General features: G+C 51.3%; 1 protein-coding gene across 1 annotated transcript in view; it reads left to right on the top strand.

Moving 5' to 3' along the window:
• LOC115503903 (polypeptide N-acetylgalactosaminyltransferase 17-like) overlaps nucleotides 1–20,524 on the top strand; it is a 92,838-nt gene that overhangs the window by 30,358 nt on the left and 41,956 nt on the right. The window contains exon 3 of the mRNA XM_030300457.1: nucleotides 16,749–16,915. Coding sequence (XP_030156317.1) covers nucleotides 16,749–16,915 — 167 coding nt within the window. The remainder of the gene's footprint in view (nucleotides 1–16,748; nucleotides 16,916–20,524) is intronic.

Genomic DNA, 20,524 nt, shown 5'->3' with positions numbered 1-20,524 from the left:
ATATCTCTCAGTATGACTGTGGGTTTATCTTTTACTTCTTGGATTTTCTTTTCTTTAATTTTTTTTTAATGGTTTTATTTTTGAGGGACAGAGACACAGAGCATGAGCAGGAGAAGGGGAGAGAGAGGGAGACACAGAATCTGAAGCAGGCTCCAGGCTCTGAGCTGTCGGCACAGAGCCTGATGCGGGGCTCGAACTCACGAGCTGTGAGATCACGACCTGAGCCAAAGTCAGATGCTTAACTGACTGAGCCACCCGGGCGCCCCATACTTCTTAGGTTTTCAGTACCTTTTGCTTTGCATGTTTTCAAAGCATGCTATCAGGTGCATACATTCATGACCATTTATTTGTCCTAAATCATACCTTTTATCAAAAAGAAATATTTCTCTGACCCTTGATCCCTTCATGTTTTTTGCCAAGTGACTCTACTTATCTTCTCATTGATTACCTCCTTCTCTTGCCCCACCTTTTCAAAACTTCTTCTTTGTTGCTTTGGAGTAGCTTTCTAAATGTGGTTTCAGGGGCCCCTGAGTAGCTCAGTTGGTTAAGTGTCCCACTCTTGGTTTCCGTTCAGGTCATGATCTAATGGTCTCGTGAGTCTGAGCCCCGTGTTGGGCTCTGAGCTGGCCGTGCAGAGTTGATGAAGGATATGGGGCCAAATTCTAATCCCCAGGGGTTTCTCTTTATATGTGGGGGCTGGGAGATGGTTCTTGCTTGGCTGCCACTGTGATGTGTGGTCTACTGGCCTCGGATGTAGGCAGAGATGCCCTTCTGTTGGACATGTTTATTGCTGATTTCTTGATGGGTCCCTCTGAGCTACGTGAGTTTTCTGGTAAGGGGTGGGGCCTGGTTCTGGTGAGGCCCCCTAATGCCAGAGGCCTCTAGGAAATCGAGAAATCACATCTGGCAAGTTGCCCACTTCTTTGCCGGGTCTCACCAGCCCTCTGGGTCCAGAGATCCTCCCAAGTTTAGTTTCAGAGGTCAGCTTGTTCCCTCTAGGGCTCTGCCTGTAAGATAAAGTGCCTTGTTCACAGTTTTGACTTGAACTGAAAAACATTAGTTTCTGCCAACAACGTGGTGAGCCGCTAATTTATGTAAGAGATCAAGGAAATATTTTTTGTTACGTTCTTTCTTCAGGATGGGGTAGAGAGGGCCCTGCCAAAGATCCACCCTGAGAACTAGTGGGTAGGCCAGAGTTTTGGGGCCTAGGAGAGGAATCGGAGTGTCTGAGCCAAGCGTGAGTACCTTTGGAAGATGTCTCTACAGGGTCATCTGTAGAGCAGATGAGCGGGCTCCGTGAGGACCTGGGGTTGTGATCTGGGCGGTCTGGAATGAATGAGCTTGTTGGGCAGGGAACTTACACACCCATGTCTTTTCGAGAGCTCGGAACTCGGCCTCTGAGGTCGCATCTCGGCCTTGCTTGCAGGGATGCTGTTCTTTGATTTAGACACATGCCCTGTGCTGTCATGCCTCTTCCCTGCTCAATAATCCTTGACTTTATGGCTTCGCGCTGCTGGAGGACTTAGTCTGAATTTTCTAAACTGCCTTCAGAGCAACCTGGTTGACCGTTGGTTTCTTTTCCGCATCCCGGACACGCCCCGAAACCCCGATTTCTGCTTCTTGGCGGTGCGCTGTACGTTTTCTCTCCTCCGTTTTAATTTTTTTTATTTTTATTTTTATTTTTAAAAAAAAATTTTTTTTTTCAACGTTTATTTATTTTTGGGACAGAGAGAGACAGAGCATGAACAGGGGAGGGGCAGAGAGAGAGGGAGACACAGAATCGGAGACAGGCTCCAGGCTCTGAGCCATCAGCCCAGAGCCTGACGCGGAGCTCGAACTCCCGGACCGCAAGATCGTGACCTGGCTGAAGTCGGACGCTTAACCGACTGCGCCACCCAGGCGCCCCTCTCCTCCGTTTTTACACATGCTGTTCATTTTGTTTTGCTCAGAGAATTTTGCCCTCTGTCCCGTCTCTCCCTTCACCGGTCCTCACCTGGAAATTACCTACTAATGCTTCATGGCTGAGGGCACATTTTCTCTCCGCTGCAAAACCTTCCCTGGGTGGGACCCCCATCTGTCTCCTTGAAGGCAGAAATCTCGGACCATCCTGAGCAAACTTCCCTTGTGACATGTAGCATTCCGTAATCGTAGTTATGATTTACCTAGCTTTTTCTCTTATGGGGCTGTGAACTTTTCCAGGGTAACAGTGAGGTTTTTAAAAAACTTTCTGTATCTTCAACACTTTGCTTGTCCATAATCGATGTCCGATATGTGCAAATGTCACCATCAACCTGTTGTTTCCAGGTGATCTAGATACACTGGTCCTAGGGGTGTGGGAATAAAAGAACAAGTGCTTTGTTTTTTTTTTTGTTTTTAAGAGAGACACAAGATCCATGTCAAAATTGAGGGACGGGCGCTGTCTTCCATCTATCATAAAATATTTGGAGTTACACAAAGTCATCATCCTCAGGCGGGAGAGCTTTCTCTCCAGTGATCTGACGTGGCATCTTCAAACAGGTGTAGGAGGTACCCTGGGAGGAGACTCAGTCTTCCTACAAGTCTAGGGTCTTCATTAAATCTGTAGGATTCCAGAACTGGGCATTCCATACAACCTCTTTTTGCCACACATGACTAGATGCCTTTTTTCTATTTATTAATGTATCTTACAAATACTTTCTGAGCATCTGGGATGAGCCCTTCCTGTGTGCTGGAGATGTATCAGCCGAAGAGATGTGGTCCCTGATCTCATGAAACCTACTGGCCAGTGATGGGAAGGGTAAGGGTTGGGGCCTTCAGCTGCATGGACAGATTTATTATTAGCACTGTGCCTCGTGTACCGTTTTCTGTAGCTCCCTTGCCGGCCCAAGATAGGAGGAATTGAGTCAATGCGTTACAGGTCTCCAAGTTAGCATAAGATCTTACCCGTGGGTTTTTGTTTTTTTTTTAATTTTTTTTTTAATGTTTATTTATTTTTGAGACAGAGAGAGACAGAGAATGAACGGGGGAGGGGCAGAGAGAGAGGGAGACACAGAATCGGAAGCAGGCTCCAGGCTCTGAGCCATCAGCCCAGAGTCCGACGCGGGGCTCGAACTCACGGGCCTCGAGATCGTGACCTGAGCCGAAGTCGGACGCTTAACCGACTGAGCCATCCAGGCGCCCCACCCGTGGGGTTTTAGAAAGGAAGGCATTACCTGGAGGAAGGTTGAAAACTGTGAAAATTACCTGTTATTAACATGTCTGAGAGATGGTACAAGGTGACAGGGAACATTCTATAGGATATCGAGAAACCGCTGGGAACGGCATTTAAACAGGAATGAAGTTTCTTTTCATGCCCTTCTACTCCGGAGCAGAAGTATGTCCTAGTGCAGAAGTCATGGGGTTGTTTGATCAATGGTTATTAATGGGCTAGACTAGCTGCCTGGCAGGCTCAGTTGGATGGCTCAGTTTCTTTGTAAAAGAAACCCGCGCTGGGGCTCACATCTCGTGCAGCATTATCATCATTGTAAGTGGGCAGTTCCCATCACCTTAAGAAATTGGCAGATGGCTGGAGCTAACGCCGCCATTTAAACAAAATTACAGTTCTTTCATATTTAAGTTTCTCTTGCCCTTTCAAAGCTACGTGTTGACTAACAGAGGAAGGCTTACAATCGCAGTGATCGGTTTTATGTTTATTATACCTTTATGGTATAAACCCCTTATTATATAAGGCCCTCTTGGAAAAGCTTCTGGGTAGAGAAAAAAGGTGGAGGTCCATTTCAGTCGTAGGCATGCTTGCTTTCTAGAATGGATAACGTGAGATCAGGCCACATGATTCTTTTCCCCCATCTGCATTTCAACAGGTGGAACTGTTGTGATGTTGGTTTTGACTCAAGACTTCTGTCTCCGATTGTGGCCTCAGAAGGCCTGTTGTGGGGATGACATGGCTGTTTCTTATTCATGCCAACTGACGTCATGCTCTCGTGTGAAATTCCAAGAACTTGTAGTCCGGCATTGCGACTCCCTTTAATTCTGCAATATGGCTCAGTCATTCGTGTGTTAATCTAAACTGATGTGTTTTTCTGTGTTACATTTGCTCACTCTAAAAAATAAGAGCAGGAAATGTACAAAGAAGCAAGAAAAAGTTATTGACAATTCCACCACATAGAGGCAAAATGACATCTCATTATTGTTTTGAGTCTTTTTTATTACTCGTGATGGTCTGCCTATTTTCATATGCGTGGTGTTTATTTCTTTGGTTCTCTGAATTGTCTGCTCATGTTTTTTGTTTATTTGTCTGGGTTCTTTGGGCCCTCATTATCTTCTTCCCCTGTAATTGCTGTGAATTTTGGGGGGGGGGGAGTTTGCTGTTTCAATTTTATTTTCATCATCAGAAGTTTGCAAATATTATCGAACTATTGGAGATTCTTCGATATCCAGAGTTTGCATGAATATTCCCTCACATTTTTATGTTGCTTTCCTTTTATTTTGAGTTCTGCACTCAGCCAGTTTGTTTATTTAAAATGTTCTTTTTGGGGGCGCCTGACTGGCTCATTCGGAGGAGGGTTCTAGTCTTGATCTTGGGGTCGTGAGTTCGAGCCCCACGTTGGGTGTAGAATTACTTAAATAAGTAAATAAACTTAAAAAAATAAAATAAAATTTACTTTTAGTTTGTTCGTAGGGGGGACTGTCACTGTTTCACCCGACAAAGAGTGAGTAGCCCTAACATCATTTATTGTGGAAACTTCTCGGCATAAATTCTCCAAGATCGGATCTGTTTCTAGCATCTTACTTCTGTTTCACATGTCCATCATCTGGTTCTTGATTACATGCTATTCACTTGACATTTGACTTCAACATCATGGATGTTTCCAGGTTTTCTTACAACCCTTTTCCCCTCAACCGTTTTGTTATTTATTCTCGCCTGTTTATTCTTTTCGGTCACTGTTGGGATTATTTGTCAAGGGGTAAAGTTAGTTCTATAGAAATCTTTGAAAAAGTAACATTTGTAGTATTTCTAACTTATGAAAGTAACACGTTTGTATAGAACATTGGAGGTTACGGTTAAATGTCAAGGAATAAGCATGTTAAAAAAGAGCATTCAAGCAAAGGAAATTGGAAGGAGGGTGGCAAGGAGTGATTAGCCAAAGGAAGGATTGTTTCAGACAAGGCCACCTTCCCTTAGTGGGGATGGCTGGGGGGTCTTTTTCGGTGGATTTACCTCACTTTACTTTGTGGGGGATGGAGAAGGGCTCCTGTGACCGATGACCTCATCAGAGCCAACCGGAAAATTCCTGACTGACTAGTGAAGAAAACATTTCTGGGGGAGGCGGAAACTGCAGTTAGGTTAGGTGTTCGGCCCCAGTTAGCATTAGTGACTTCATCATGCCTGTGGCTTTGTTTAGTAGACAAAAGCCAAGACATATGTCTCTGCTCAGACCCTCCTGGAGAAACGGTTTTGTTTTTCAGAGGCTAAGACAAAGGCCGTTGGAGTCAGGTAGATCTGGGTTTGAAGTCCAGCTCTGCCTACTACTCACTTGCCTCTGGCCTCAGTTTACTCATCAGTACAATGGGTATACCTACATTCCTGGCTTACCGTGAAAAGTAATGGGATAATGCGTACACTGGAAGGTTCTTGGCCCAACGCACGGGTACAGAAGCTGGGCTCACACACGTGTGTGTGTTTGCAGGATGGGGGGGGGCGGTCACCTTTTGTTACTCATCCTGTATTGCCCTCTCGGAGCAGAGGGCCAGCCCAGCGCTTCTCAGGTGATGGCCAAGGGCACGAGAACCCCCAGAGGCTCACGCTTGGACCCGCAAAAGCCCCTTACCTTGTTCTGAAAGTCAAAGCCGATCGTGTGGCCGCGCCCGGATCCCGTGGGTGGGGAGATAGACTTGGCCTCTTCAGTGAGAAAAACCTCCTGGAAGAAGTCCCTTGGCAAAGGAGCCGCGCACACGGAGGGGTGAAGGGTTAATGCCTTTTGCCACACAACATAAACAGAATCTGCTGAAGCCTCTGGCGGTTCGGGGAGGGAGAAGGCATTTTCGGATTGAGTAAGATAGGCAGCGTCAGGTTAGCACTAAACTGAGGCTGGGGGTGGGGCGGGGGGGTGGGGCTGGTGTGTGGGATTTGAGTCCCATGGTGGAGGGCCTGCCCTTGGGGACGGCTTTCTGCGTGGAGGTACCATAGCACCAAGGACAGAAGGGTGGCCCAGATGCAGGAATGAACAGAAATGAACAGAAAACAGAATGTTTTCGTGGTCAGTGTCTCTGAAAAGGCAGGCTGGACTGGCCAGTTTGACCAGAGCAAGGAAAGGAAAGGAAAGGAAAAGTCGTCCGTTGGGTAATATGTTTCTCACTGCCGCGCTGAAGTTCTAGAAGACAACTTTGGCCCCAGATTGGAGCTCCGGGAGGGGCTGGAGTGGGAGAGTGAGGCTTCGGCTGAGTGCAGAGCCTTTTAGGGCCCTTCCGTTTCTCTGAAGGATCAGATTGCCCACATTTTGGATCTGCTGGGCCTTGGAACACGGCTATTTATTATTTCCAGTTGGGATCATTTCCTAATGCGTTTTGGCCTCCTGTGGCCATGGGGCGGGGGGGGGTCCCTATTCATCGCACTCCCCTGCGGAAGGTTATGGGATAAATACCATGTGTGAATAACTTAGGCAGCATTTCTTGTGCCTTAAGTGCACTGAGGTTTTCTTAGCTCTGGCCTGAAACTGTCTGCATTAATTTACCCTTAATTGCTTTTAGAAATTCTGTTCCTGAGCCATTGCTTAATAAAACTCCAGGGTTTTTCTTTTCTTTTTCTGTTCTTGTCAGTTGGCTACAACAAGATTAGCTTCCTCATGCCCGGAGAGATCCATCTGTTGAGCTGAGAGTCTGAAGGATGCCCCCCCACCCCATTCCCTTCCTCCCCCCCCTCCATCATCCTCTCCACACACCCCCCCCCCAACCCCCCATGTGTGGCTCCTCCCTTCCCTTCTAGAAAAAGCATGCTGCACAAAGCAGGGACCTGTGGTCAGAGTTGAGGGTTAAAGAAGATGAATCAACCCTTTTCACTTACAAAACAAAACAAAACCTTCCAAAGATAAAGAGACACAGGTAGGGGGTGCCCATGTCATGACCTCCTGCCACACCTTGAAACTGTCATATCTGCCACCTGGCCAAGGACAGCTGAGTCTCAGACCTTGTCCTTGGAAAAGCAACTCTTCAGGACTCGGAGAAAGAGACGTCCCAGGAAGCCTGGGAGATTCCATGGTACCTGTAGGTAATCAGCTCAAGAATCAAAAATGGCTTGGGGAATATTCCAAGAGAAATGCTTGTAGGAACCAAGCTGGCAGGGGAGGCCTAGAGCTTTGTTGATCCTTTGGTGCTTGAAAACAGGGCGTGGGCAGGGCACTGGCCTGTCACTGACAACTGTGCCCTCTGGCCATGTGCCCTGGGTTCTACCCTTCCTCTGTGCTTCTGTGGGAAGCCCACAAAAGGTGTGAATTCTCGCCCCAGGAAAAAAAAAAAATTCCTACGCCCACCACATCTCGCATTCAATTTGGTAGGCTTTTCCTGGGGGGCTCTGTGGACCCCAGGATGGGACCCCGTCTCAGGCATAAAGCAGGCTGCATCTCGATTCATGAAAATCGTCCCAGAGCCTGGCTGCGTAGGAACCGAGCTAATGAGGTGTGGAGCTCCTTCCTGGATGAAGTGCCGAGCTCAACTTGAGGAAATTAAACCACTCAGCAAAGTGTGCCTTCTCCCTGGTAATGAGCGGTCCAGTAGAGGGGCCTCGTGCATCTCGGTGGCTCAGCCCCCTGTCTTGTTTTGCAAGGTTTGCTGTTGCTAAAAATGATAGCGCTCTTTCCGTGGATTATAGGAGAGGCTTGATGAGGAGGGGAGAAAGAGAGGGGCTGTCGGCCTGGTTAATGCACTTGACCCAAACGGGCTTTCGGAATTTGAGTTCTGATTAGTAAATCAAAGGAGACAGCAGGCAGTCGAGTTCAGGGTGGTGTCTTTTTTAAGTGTTGAGGTGCCATCACTGATGTTATAATTCGGGAGACGATAAGTGATGTCTTTGATCATAAAAAGAGCAGAGAGAAGAAATAGGGAAGGTAGGAGGGTTTTCACGGGTTCGTGCAGTAACCATTTATCTGCCAAGGACTGGGCTGGGCTCTGGGGAAACAAAGGGAGCCCAGCTGCCCCGAAGTGGGAGAGAAGAGAGTGAAGGGCATCAGGATGGCAACTTGCAGAGGGGGAGAACGCAACAGAGGACAGGGACCTCACATCAGGCCAGGACGTGCCTGGGGTGGGGCTGGAGGGGAGGGGCGTGTTAAGCCCAAGGAAAGGCGCTTTAGGCAGAGGGGAAAGAGTGTGCATTGAGAGAGGGCATTCCTGGTTGCGGGAAGTATGACTGCTTCACGGTAGCTGGGGGCACGGGGTAGGAGCTGAGGTTGGAAGGATGAGCTGGGGCTGAACTGGGTGCCAAGCAAAGGAGTTTAAACCTGACTCTGAAAGCAACGGAGAAGGCGAGGAGATAGTTACAGGGGGAGGGTGTCCTGATCCCATTTGCATTTTAGGAAGGTCATGCTGGGGGCACCTAGGTGGCTCAGCGTGGGCCTCTTGATCCCCAGGTTGTAAGTTCGAGCCCCGCGTTGAGTAGAGATCACTTAAAAATATAATATTAAAAAGAAAGAACATGCTGGCAGCAGTGTGGTGGATAGAGTGAGGCTGAGCTGTAGAGGGGGCCGGCTGGAAGCAGGGCTCCAGTAAGTGGCTTTCGGTGACATCCAGGAGGGAAGCGTTGAGACATGGAGCCAGGGTAGTGCAAATGGCGGCGGGGAGAGGGGCGAGTGTCACAAAGAGAACCTCAAGATGGCAGAATCTTCAGGATTCGGTGGCCGGCCAGACGAGGTGAATGGGTCGTGATTCTAACGTGCCTCCTGAGAAGAGAGGGCGGTCCCCTGCGATGGAGACAGGAAGGCACAGACAGAGCGGGTGTCAGGTTTAGGCGTGCTGACCTTGGGCTTGCGAGGCGTCCAGGTGGCCACGTCCAGTGGGAAGCTGTTGCTTGAGCCGAGGTCCAGGCTAGTGATGCGGGTTTGGAAATTGCAGGGCGTGACAGTTGGAGCCATAGATCAGGACGAGGTCGCCTAGTTAGAGTCAGCCAAGGGCAGAGAAGGAGCCTTGAGGCATTTGGGGATTTGGAGCGGGAACAGAAAGGGCAACCGGGGAAAAAGAACAGGGGGCCGGGGCCGATCAGGTGGGAGAGAGAGCGGAGGTGTGACTCCGGGAACCCTGGGTGTGCCGGCACCCAAGAGTGAGTCACATTTACATGAGGTGAGAGGCAACAACGTTAAATCCTGCAGCAATGATGGTTGGGAGGTTATCTGCTGATTCCGGCCACACAGATGTCCTTGGAAACTAACAAGAGCGGTTTTAGTGCAAGAGGGTAACTCGAGGCCAGAGGAAGAGAGTGGAGTGAGGAACCGATGGGAGACGGAAGGAGACAAGAAGAAAGACATCAATGAAAGCTGTGGGAGAGACCCACATTGTATTTAAATGGCAGAGACCTGAGCGTCTGGCTTCCTGACTCTGCTTCCTGGGGGGGGGGGGGGGGGGGGGGGGGGGGAGGAGGGACAGAGGGTCCTTACATGTGCGTGGCTTCTCTCATCCACGCCTGCAGAGGAGCCACGATGCGGAGCTTGATCGGGATGGGGGCCCAGGGTCTGCCCGGTTGCCGGGGGATGCTGACCGACGCTGATGCTACAGGCCCGTGACCACTCTTGGAAATTCCTGCCGATGGCCTTGATGGCCTTGATTTCCTCGGTGGATTAAGAGGCACGCTTCCCTGCAGGAGGGAGATGAGCCAGAGGGGAGACTGGTAAAAGCAGAGAGCAGTGGGGAGGCGGGGTAGGGTTGGAGGCTTTGACCTGCCTTCCAGAGAAGCTTCAGGGCAGGTCCTCTGAGGGCCGTGAAGACTGGAAACCTCGGCTTTGTCTTGTCATCAGCTGCAGGTGTGAGACGTTCTCTCTTTATCTGTCTCTATCATTATATCAAATATCATTATATTTACAGATGGATGGACAGAGAGAGAGAGAGAAAGGGGGGGAAGGGAGAGCTAAAGAGAGAGCGAGAAACATTTATTTAAAGGAATTTGGCATACGTGATTGTGAAGGCTGGCATATCCAAAAACCTGCAGGGCTCACCTGCAGCTCGGAGACCCAGGGAGGAACTCATGTTGCAGTGAGGATCCAAAGGCAGTCTGCTGTCTAAATTCCCTTTCCCCCGGGGGCACCCGTCTTTTTTTTCTCTTCGAACCTTCCAACTGATGGGATGAGGCCCACCCACATTATGGAGAGTAATCTGCTTTAACCCAGGCCTACTGATCTACATGTCAGTCTCATCGAGAAAAAAAAGTACCTTCAGAAACCTCTAGAATAATGTGTGGCCAACAGACCACGGCCTAGCCAAGTTGACCTGTAAAACTGAGCATTAGAAGCAGTTAGATGTGCTTTGCGATCTGACTTCATCATCTGGCCCCCCCGTCCACAGTGGGCCGGGGAGAGGAGGGAGCGGTTTGTCTCCTTGCTGGACGGAAAGTGAAGTTGCCGTTGTTGATGTGGCACAGGAAGTGAGTGGAACGTTCTGAAGTTCCGTGTCAGTTGGCAGGTGTAGTGTCAACGTTCATGGCCTTTTCCGGGCTCAGGAGCATGGGAATTTTTGCAGTAGGGCTTCCAAGGAGGAGTCCCATTTCTGTTCTTGATTGCCCATAACCCATGGCTTGGCATAGCTAAGATTGGCACACGCGAGCCATGTCTTTGGTTAAGGATGTGCCTTCAGCGTTTACGGACTCACGGAACTCAGGCAGCGGCAAAGAGGTGACCGTCTGACGTATTTGCCTTTTCCTTTCTGATTACCTGTATCTGGCAAGTGGGCACCACTATTTGGAAAATGAATCCCCTTGCTTAGTGGCTGGGCCACAGCAATGCATTCTTGGGGATGGGGCCCTTTTGCCTCTCAGTTGGAGATGGCGGGGTCTGCTGTGGATCAAGGAGGGTGAGCCCAGGCCAAAGAAGCATGTGGCCATCCAGGTCCCGGGAGCTGGTGTGCTCGTTCCGGAAGCCCAGGGGATGGTAGTACACGGGTACGTTCCAGGCTTTCTCTCGTACGTAAAGCGCATTCAGAAACTGAAAGGTAGGGACGCCTGGGGGGCTCAGTCGGTGAAGCGTCTGACTCTTGGTTTCGGCTCAGGTCATGATCTCACGGTTTGCGGGTTCGAGCCCCGCGTCGGGCTCTGTGCTGACAGCTCCGAGCCTGCTTGGGATCGTCTCCCTCTCTCTCTGCCCCTCATCTCTCTCTTTCTGTCTCTCAGACAGAAATAAATAAACATTAAAAAAAAAAAAAAAAGAAATAGAAAGGTAGACACTCCAGGACCCAGACCCTCCATTTTGACATGGATCTGAGGTCGGGCAGCCATAGAGGAGGAGGCCTCACCTCCCACCACTACCCACATCAGTGGAAGGAGCGGATGGGAAGATGTGTCTGCCCCAAGCCCGTGGCTGCTTGGGGTCAGTTGAGGTGGTGTTTCCTGACTCAAACTACCTATTCCGTTTGATTCCCCCCTCTTTCCTCCCTCTGGTTTCGCTCTGGGCTGCTGGCACTGAGAGGGCATGGGCTCCATGTCCGCTGTAAAGAACCTTTATTAATTGGCCTTTCTGACCCTATGCATGTGTCTGGTGCACTTGGAAAATGAAAATGAATCAGCCTGGTAGGAATTTGCAGAGCCGGCTGTGACCCTGTGGTTCCAAGCCCTGGCTCCCCACTGCTCCGTCTGTGAACAACCTTAGCTAGATGTCTTCTGGAAGGCCCCGGAAGGGAAACAGAAGGGACCCTCGTCAACCGTTCAGCATTTAACGTTTACCGCACTGCATTCCAAGCTGCCTTGTTCTAAGTGTTGAACGTGTTTTAGCTGCAAACCCCAGGACTCTTGGCTAACAAACAACCAACGTGTTTTAGCTGCAAACCCCAGGACGGCAGGATTGGGGCCCGGGCAGTGCTCGGTCACGGGTCCCCACACCCTAGTGAGACGCCCCAGAGCCAGAGCTCAGGGTAAGCAGCCAGGAAGGCCCAGCAGATTGGCCACGAGGTGACCATCCGTGTGAGCTGAGTGACGGGAGAGATTGGGTAGGCCCTGGAAGGGGAGCCCTCACCTTAGGACCCGAGGGATTAATGCCCAAGTGGGACCAGAGATAAGGAGTAGAGCCTGAGTGCAGGCCCTGTGGGCGCCTGCCCTGAACTGGCCCCGTGTGCTATCCCGTGTTTGGAAGAGTCGAGACATCAGATGAAGAAGTTCCCTTCCAGGCACCCTTGCTGCTGTCTTCAGGCAGCTTGTGCGACTCAGGGCAAGTGACTTCACCTCTCTGGGCCCCCAGTTTCCTCCTCTGTGAAATGGGGATGATAATACCGCCTACCTCAGAAGGTTGCTGTGAGGGTTAAATGAGACAGAACAGTACATAGAAGCTTCCAGAAACTTCCGACTCACAGCCTGCACTTGTATAAATGTTGGCTAACATCATCGTCATCCTCGTCTGTAAGGTCCTGAGATCTCCTGGCCCACGTTGCGTCTCGATTCTCTTACAGCAGTGCAGTGGGGATGTTGTAGGGTCATTTTGTTGCCAGGTTGGCAAACCAAGTCACAAGCGTCACATGGCCCCTCTGATCTATGTACCACGTGGGGCTCACGTAAGTTGTCCTTAAAAGGAGGTCCTGGCACGGGCAGCTCCTTGGGCTTCATTTCCTGCTTGGAGGCCTGGTGGGTTCCGAAGTGGCCAGTTCTCCTCAGCTCTCTTCTCCTCGCTCAGCATCAACCAAGGGAGGTCGTGGATACTTTTGGTGTTGAATGAAGTCAATGCCAATGGCTCTGCTGTGAGGGCGCCGAGAGAAGGGGAGACAGTTACCCTCGGGGAGCTACCAAGTTCAAGGGAGTATCCCAGGCATATGGAGAGATGGACAGACAGACGTAAGGATGGATAGAAGGTGTCTGACAGATCTCACAAGGTTGGTTGTTTGTCTCTGCTCGCTCTTCTCTGTGAGATCGGCTTTCCAGGGACTGTTCTCCTCGTAGCCCTTGGAGCAGAGGGCTGGGCTTGAGTTGCTTTGTAGCCTCTCTACGGGGCCTTAAGTGTTTATTGACAATTATCCAGACTTCTTGATGGGCGCCTGGGTGGCTCCGTCGGTGAAGCGTCCGACTTCGGCTCAGGTCACAATCTCACGGTTCGTGGATTCGAGCCCCACGTCGGGCTCTGGGCTGGCAGCTCGAAGCCTGGAGCCTGCTTCGGATTCTGTGTCTCCCTCTCTCTCTCTCTCTCTCTCTCTCTCTGCCCCTCCCCCCCCCCACGCTCTGTCTCTCTGTCTCTCAAAAAGAAAAAAAAGAAAAAAAAAAAGTTATCCAGACTTTAAGACAGCTTGCCTGCCAACCATCTTCTTTAAGACAAGATTGTTTATTGCTCACTGACCCGTTTCCGAAAGGAGGCCTGTGATTTCTGGGAGCCCGTGTTGCTAGAGGAAGCCCACTCATTCCTGGGTGCCTCGCAGATCCCGAATCCGTTCTTTTATCCTCCTCAACCTTCCAGGCTACTCCTACCCGGGTTTTGCAGCTGGAAGGCCGTCGGGGCGGCAGGAAACACGTCGGGTTCTGTGTGTTCCACTCTGTACAGATGGGGGCGGGAAGCCAAGCTCTGAAACCGACCTCTCCTTCCCCGAGTCGGCCTGCCCCGCCCCCCCGGCCACCCCCGAGAGCACCGTGCACGCCACCAGGGCAACTGGGCGCTCAGCACCTTCTGCCTCCTCGGCTCTGCGGGGACTCGGGGACGGAACACTTGGCTGTGGGTCATCAGGCCACAGCGGGAATTCAGTGTCAAGTCCTACGGGCAGGAGCCGTGGTCTGGTGGTCTGTTCTTTCTCTCTGCATTTCTACGGCCAGTGAGCCTCTCTCCCCGCAGCAACCACCCTTCATCTTCCGCCCAGTCTGACCCCGGGGGTGTGATTGTAAGTAACCTGTGTATGAGTCAGCACCTACTCCTCAGTGCTTAAAAACCTCAGTGAATAAATAAATACACTTAAAAAAAAAAAAAAGACCAAGGAAAGAACGCTGATTTTTATGACAGTGACTGTATTCATCTCGTCTGCCCATTGGGAAAGCCTGAGGACATGGGGCCCAGGAGAGGTGCACTGTCAGCTGGGCAAGGATAGAGACCCGGGTGGCCAGGCTGGGGAGGAGACTCCTGGGTGGGTCCTGCAAGGAGGGTCTGGGCTGCGTGAAAACTCTGGAAGCCTGGCCCATGCGTTGGGGAGCATACAGAAGGGAACGGAGGAGCCGAAAGGGGGGGTTGGGGGGGGCAGCCGGGCAGACTGGGTCCTTCCATTAGTTGGTATGTTGCATTGTCACGGGGCTCTCAGATGACCCTTGTGAGGTCTCAGGCAAGCACCACAGCTAGGTGTGGTGCGGATTATTTTGACAGTCTTAGAGGTGAAGACCTATGAACAGTGTACCCCGTGTGTGACGGAGCGCTTTCTCATTTTTGAAATCCCTGTCCCCCCCCCCCCACCATGATTTACCAAATGGCCACCTTGGCCCATGAAGGGGCAGGGTGGGGGCTTTGAGGCTCCCCCATTTTCCACTTTACCCTGGGGGCGGGAGTTGCCTGCTCTAGCCCAGAGGCTTGACTCAGAACTCAGTCCTGATTGCATCATGACCCCGTTGCCTGTGGGTGGAGAAGAAGGTGCCGGGACACTGCAATCTGGTCTTTCTGCTTCTGCGTTCCAAGCGCCAGAAGCTGTTAAAAACCAAGGACCGGGGCGCCTGGGTGGCGCAGTCAGTTAAGCGTCCGACTTCAGCCAGGTCACGATCTCGCGGTCCGTGAGTTCGAGCCCCGCGTCGGGCTCTGGGCTGATGGCTCGGAGCCTGGAGCCTGTTTCCCATTCTGTGTCTCCCTCTCTGTCTGCCCCTCCCCCGTTCATGCTCTGTCTCTCTCTGTCCCAAAAATAAATAAACGTTGAAAAAAAAAATTAAAAAAATAAATAAATAAATAAATAAACCAAGGACCAAAGACACGAGCCCTGGGGCTGAGCACTGGGAATAGGTGGGCGCGTCCGGAATGTGTGCTCACAGGGACGGGCTGGTGAGTAAGCTGCCCAGGTTGGTCGAGGGGGCTCGGAGGGACCTTCTGGGGTGCCCTCCTCCCTCGGATCCCCATGCAGCAAATGAGATGATTCCCTCCGACTGCCCGGGAGCCCGTCAATAACCATTCTAATCTCCCTGGCAGCCCCAGAAGTGAATTTACAGCGACGTGGTAAAAATGAGGCTGCATGATCAATGGATCCCTGGACGTTCTCCTCCAGGAGACACAAATGTATCTTGTAACAAAACTTTATTTTCTTCCGAAAATTGCCTGCCTGATTAATACGGCCCGACACAGCCCAAGCTGTTCCGCATAAAAAACAGCCGTTTTTCTTGCTCTTTCTTCAGTGCTCTTCCCCCTCACTCCATTCCTTCAGCTCGTTGCCTTTGTTTTCTCCTCTAACACCTGTGCTATATATTGTCCGATCTCACACGATCGGAGGAGGAGGAGAATGTATTGAAATGCCTTAGCGCCCTCTCCCATGCTATTTGGTTTCCGCTTGGCATTTCCAATGCGGCTCAGCCTAAGCAGAGGACCACATTCGTGAGTGCTCCCCTGGACGGAGCGCGGGGTTCCCACGACCGAGCCACGCACGGCATGTTCTCTGGGTATCAAGCTTGCATCACCGGGAGCTCCAGGGAGGCCAGAGCTTGACACCCCTGTGTCCAGCCTGGGTGAAAAGGACTCTTCTCTTTTATTCCGGTTTTCAGGGAGGGGGGAGCTGCTGGGTCATAGGAGGGAGGACCTCAAAGGCAGGCGGTCCCGTCTCCTGCCCCCCCCCCCCCAGGAGATTCTAGGAAAGCGTGCCGGAAGAGTTGGGGTGTACCCGGCAGCACGCTCCTATGCAGGCCGAGGACTCGCTTCCTTGAATACGATTATTTACATGTGCCTTTCGTGTCTGATTCTAGAATGCAGGCTCCACCCGAGCGGGCTGCTTGGTTTGGGTTCCCCCAGAAGCAGACCCTAAGACTCAGGTTTGAGTGCACCATTGATTCGGAAGGTGGAGAGAGCAAACACCACCAGGGGCGTGGGGCAGTAGGACCTGGAAGGGAAGGCATCCCCCGAAGGGTGTGGTATGCAGATGGCCACTGTGGGTGACGGAGGGGGAACCCTCCCTCGTTTCGCTAGGGGGACTCTGGGAGCCCTTGTAAACCGCTGCCCTTGGAGTCAGCCGGCTCCTGGGGTGAGCGAGCTGGGGTGTTCATGCCTCAACTCCTGGCCGCCGCTGGATGGGAGCAGATGGGGGTGGGGCGGCAACAAAGCAGGTTCCAGGCATGGAAACGCAGGTGCCCGAGTAGGGAGTGGGGCAGGTGGGCACTGAAGTGGGACCAGGCGGTGTGAACGGGCACCCAGGCCTCCTGGGAGACTCGAGATACGTACCCGAGACCGCTGCTTCTGGTTCGTTTGAGGCGGCAGGTTGAGGAGAATTGGGGCTGGACCCCTTAACGATCTCCTCCTTAGGTTCCAGTCTTTGTTCTCAGCCAAGCGGGGCCCGGAGGGAACTGGTGACGCACACCTTGGGCGCACGTGGGCCGTGTCCATCCGCAGCGCCCATGCCTTCCGCCTTCCTCTGACTCTACTCGGCTGGCTCTCTTCCCCCAGGTGCAAGGAGCTGAAGTACTCCAAGGAGCTGCCCCAGATCTCCATCATATTCATCTTCGTGAACGAGGCCCTGTCAGTGATCCTGCGGTCAGTCCACAGCGCGGTCAACCACACGCCGACGCACCTGCTGAAGGAAATCATCCTGGTGGACGACAACAGTGACGAAGGTATGGGGGCCGCCGAGCTGCACGAGTGTTTTGGAGAGGATCCTGGGAGCGCGCCGTGTCAGCAAGGGGGAAAATGCCACTTGCATTGTAACACGAGTCCACCTGTCTTTGTCTCCTGTCCCTGGGGCATAGCTACAGAGAGGAAGACATCTGGGCGCACGAGCACTGGCCCATTAGACCTCGAGGCCTGCAGGGCTCTTAGGAATAAATGACTGGCAGGGCACCCTGGGTGGCTCCGTAGGTGAAGCGTCCAGCTCTTGATTTCAGCTTTGGCTCGTGGAATCGAGCCCCATGTCAGGCCCCGCGCTCACCGTACAGAGCCTGCTTGGGATTCTCTCTGTCCCTCTGTCTCCCTGCCCCTCCCCAGCTTGCTCATGCTCTCTCTTGCTCTCTCTCAAAATAAATAAACATTAAGAAAAAAAAAGAAGTTACTGACCACATAGATGGACTCATTTTCCCTTCTTCATATTACCTAAAGTAGATGACAAGGAGCGCCTAGATTCTTCCCCACGCCCTGCCCCAGCCCTACCCACTGCCACCGTCCTTTCCCAAGAGGTAAAATAAAAAATGAAATTCTGGGGGCACCTAGAAATGGTCTGGTGCCATCCCTAGCTGGGTGCTCCCCCAGCACCCATTCCCCTACCTACCCAGCACATAGCACGTGATACCTCCCCGTCTTGCACAACTGGCCTCCCACGGTGCTGGATAGGACGGGGTTTCTCAGGGCCCGTCTGGCATCGGCCCTCGGTGAGTCTCACCCAGCCTGGGAGTGAGTGACAAAGATGAACGAGGCTTGCAAAGGGCAAGTGTGTGGGGGGGCTAAGTGGCCTTGTGGCAGGAGGCGGGGCAGAGAAGAGCTCGCACACCCAGAGAAAGCGGGTGCCGGACGGCATTGGGGTGAGGACCCACGGCCAGTGGGGCTCCCTCCCCTGAGGAGATCTTGGCGGAGCTCAACCAGAGAGAAACGGGGGTCCAAGCTGGTCTCAACCAGAATGGAAACTCTGGTCTCTGGTGGGCGTCTTAGTTTGGGCTCCCCCAGGAGCAGACCCTGAGACAAAGATTTGAGTGTGTCAGTTGATTTGCGAGGGGGAGAGAACACCTCGAGGGGCTGGGGGGAAGTAGGACAGGAAGGGCGTGATATGCAGGTGGCCCCTGTGGCTGAGGCAGCTTAATCCCACTTGGGGGACTCCGGGAGCCAGGGGCATAAAGCCCACTCCTCTTCTGAGCCAGTCTGCTCCCGGGGTACTTAGGCACCTTCTTCGGCTTTCCGCTCAGAACCTCCTGGAGCCCCACCCTGGAGGAAATTCTGCTCCGGGAAGTCTGGAGTAGGGCTGAGAATGTGCCTTTCTTACAAATTCCCAGGAGGTGCTGATCCTGCCCCTACAGGAGCCACACAGTTGGGAACCACTGAGTTACCATCTCAGGGGTTCGCATTTAAATAAAGCTGTTCAGTGGGTGAGAAACGGGGTGGGAGAGATATTCGGTCCAGCCTGATCATCAAGTTAATTCCCATTCATCCTCCTCTGTCCCCCCACCCACCCTGCAAATCCCGGTGGACCAGGAGGAGACTATATTAACACTCTTTCCCCCTTTTCTGTCCTTCCTTCTAGCTTCTGTATTTTCTCCAGGCTAGAAATACCTTCTCTTTAACTGCAAGAGGGACTTAACATTTTTTTTCTCTGTTGAGATTTTCTTTGTGACTGGTATTATCGAGTTTTGTAAATGTTCTATATACACTTGAAAAGACCCCCCCACACACACTGTAATCATGGAATTGAATTCCTGCCAGACATCAATTTTGTGTATTTAGATAGACTACGAGTTTATTTTCTTAAGGCTTTTTGATGATGGTGTTTTCAAATCTCCTCCTACGATGACTTTTCCTTCCCATGTCCCTAATAATGCTTGATTTCTGTATCTCGTTGTCAGTTTCTTTGGTAACTGTAGATTCGTGCCTGTGTGGTTTCATCGTTAGTGGTGGCTATCACCCTGATGTAATACTCCCTTTATCTTAAAAGCATACTTTTTTCCTTGCCTCGAATTTAGTTCATCTAACCTTAATATTGTTATCCCTGCTTACCTTCTGCTCAAGTTTGATTAAACCATTTTTCCCCAGCCTTACTGTATTTTCCGATCTTAAAAGTAATGCGTGCTCTCTTTGTAGGAAACTTTGAACGTATCAAAAAGTAACTGGAAAATACAAATACCGCAGAGAGTAACTGAAGGCAACTGTTCATTCCCCCCTGTTCTCCCCTTCTTAAAAATGTTTTTTTATTTGAGAGAGAGAGAGAGAGAGAGAGAGAGAGAGATCTCAAGCAGGCTTCATGCTCAGTGCAAAGCCTGACATGGGGCTTGATCCCACGACCCTGGGATCATGACCTGAACCAAAATCAAAAGTCTGATGCTCAACCAACTGAGCCAGCCAAAGGTTCCCCCTCCCTTTCTTTTTTTTAAAAAAAATTTTTAATGTTTATTTATTTTTGAGAGAGAGACAGAGTGTGAGCGGGGAAGGAGCAGAGAGAGAGAATGGGAGACACAGAATCCAAAGCAGGCTCCAGGCTCTGAGCTGTCAGCACAGAGCCCGACGTGGGGCTTGAACCCACGGACCACGAGATCATGACCTGAACCGCAGTCGGACACTTAATCAACTGAGCCACCCAGGCACCCCACTCCCTTCTTTTTTTTTAATGCAGGTGTTACATAGTTAAGATCCTATAGTAAAAACAATATTCATCCTGTTTCCCCCCCCTGAACTGTGAAGCATCATAGTTCTCTTTTTATCAAAAAAGATCTGCAGACATCATTTTCATGAGGGTAGAGTTGTCCATTCTCAAGCCAGTCATGCCTGGCTCAGGTGGGAACTAGAATCCCACACCTGTATGTTATCATATCCATTAAAGGAAAACCAAGCTTTATCAGGAAAGAAGGAAAGAAAGAAAGAAAGAAAGAAAGAAAGAAAGAAAGAAAGAAGAAAACAGAGAAAGAAAGGAAAAAGGAGAGAGAGAGAGATGGAAGGGAGGGAGGGAGGGAAGGAGGAAGGAAGGAAGCAAGGAAGCAAGGAAGGAAAGAAAGAAAAACCACCTGGTGCAGGGAGTGTGTGAATAAAGCCAGAAGGCTCAGGACCTGTGTGTACAGGTAAGTCAGGGTCTTTCACTTGTTAGGTTTGTTTTTACGTTTGTTTCATTCGGCTTGAATACTGATGTTGACCCAAGTTAAACCCAAGTAAGATGCAATTCTTTGTGCTCCTGTACATTAAACCGAAATCCCTCGGGCAAAATTTACCAGTGATCGCGGCGCACCCAGTCCAGCGGGCACTTTCCTGCTCTGATCCGGCCACGTCTGACATTGTTGGTGGCTTCCTTCCTGGCACTTGTCTCCTCCTGAGACCCCAGCACCGCTGTCTTCTCTGCCTTGGCTCCCTGCTTCGAGGGGATCACTCATGATTCTCAGCGTCGGGACACGCGGGGCGCTTCCTCCCATGGGCACATGGTGAATGGTCTCCAGATCCATCCCTGCAGCGCAGAGCAATTCAGCCTCTCCCCTGAGCTCCAGACCTGCGTCCTCTCTCTCCTCAAGGGCCAGGGTCCCTCTGAACCGTAAGCTCAGTCT

The sequence above is a fragment of the Lynx canadensis genome, chromosome E3 (genome assembly GCF_007474595.2).
Source record: "Lynx canadensis isolate LIC74 chromosome E3, mLynCan4.pri.v2, whole genome shotgun sequence".
NCBI lineage: Eukaryota > Metazoa > Chordata > Mammalia > Carnivora > Felidae > Lynx > Lynx canadensis.
Note: the sequence above shows the minus strand (reverse complement) of the source record. Positions and strands in the feature narration are given on the sequence as shown.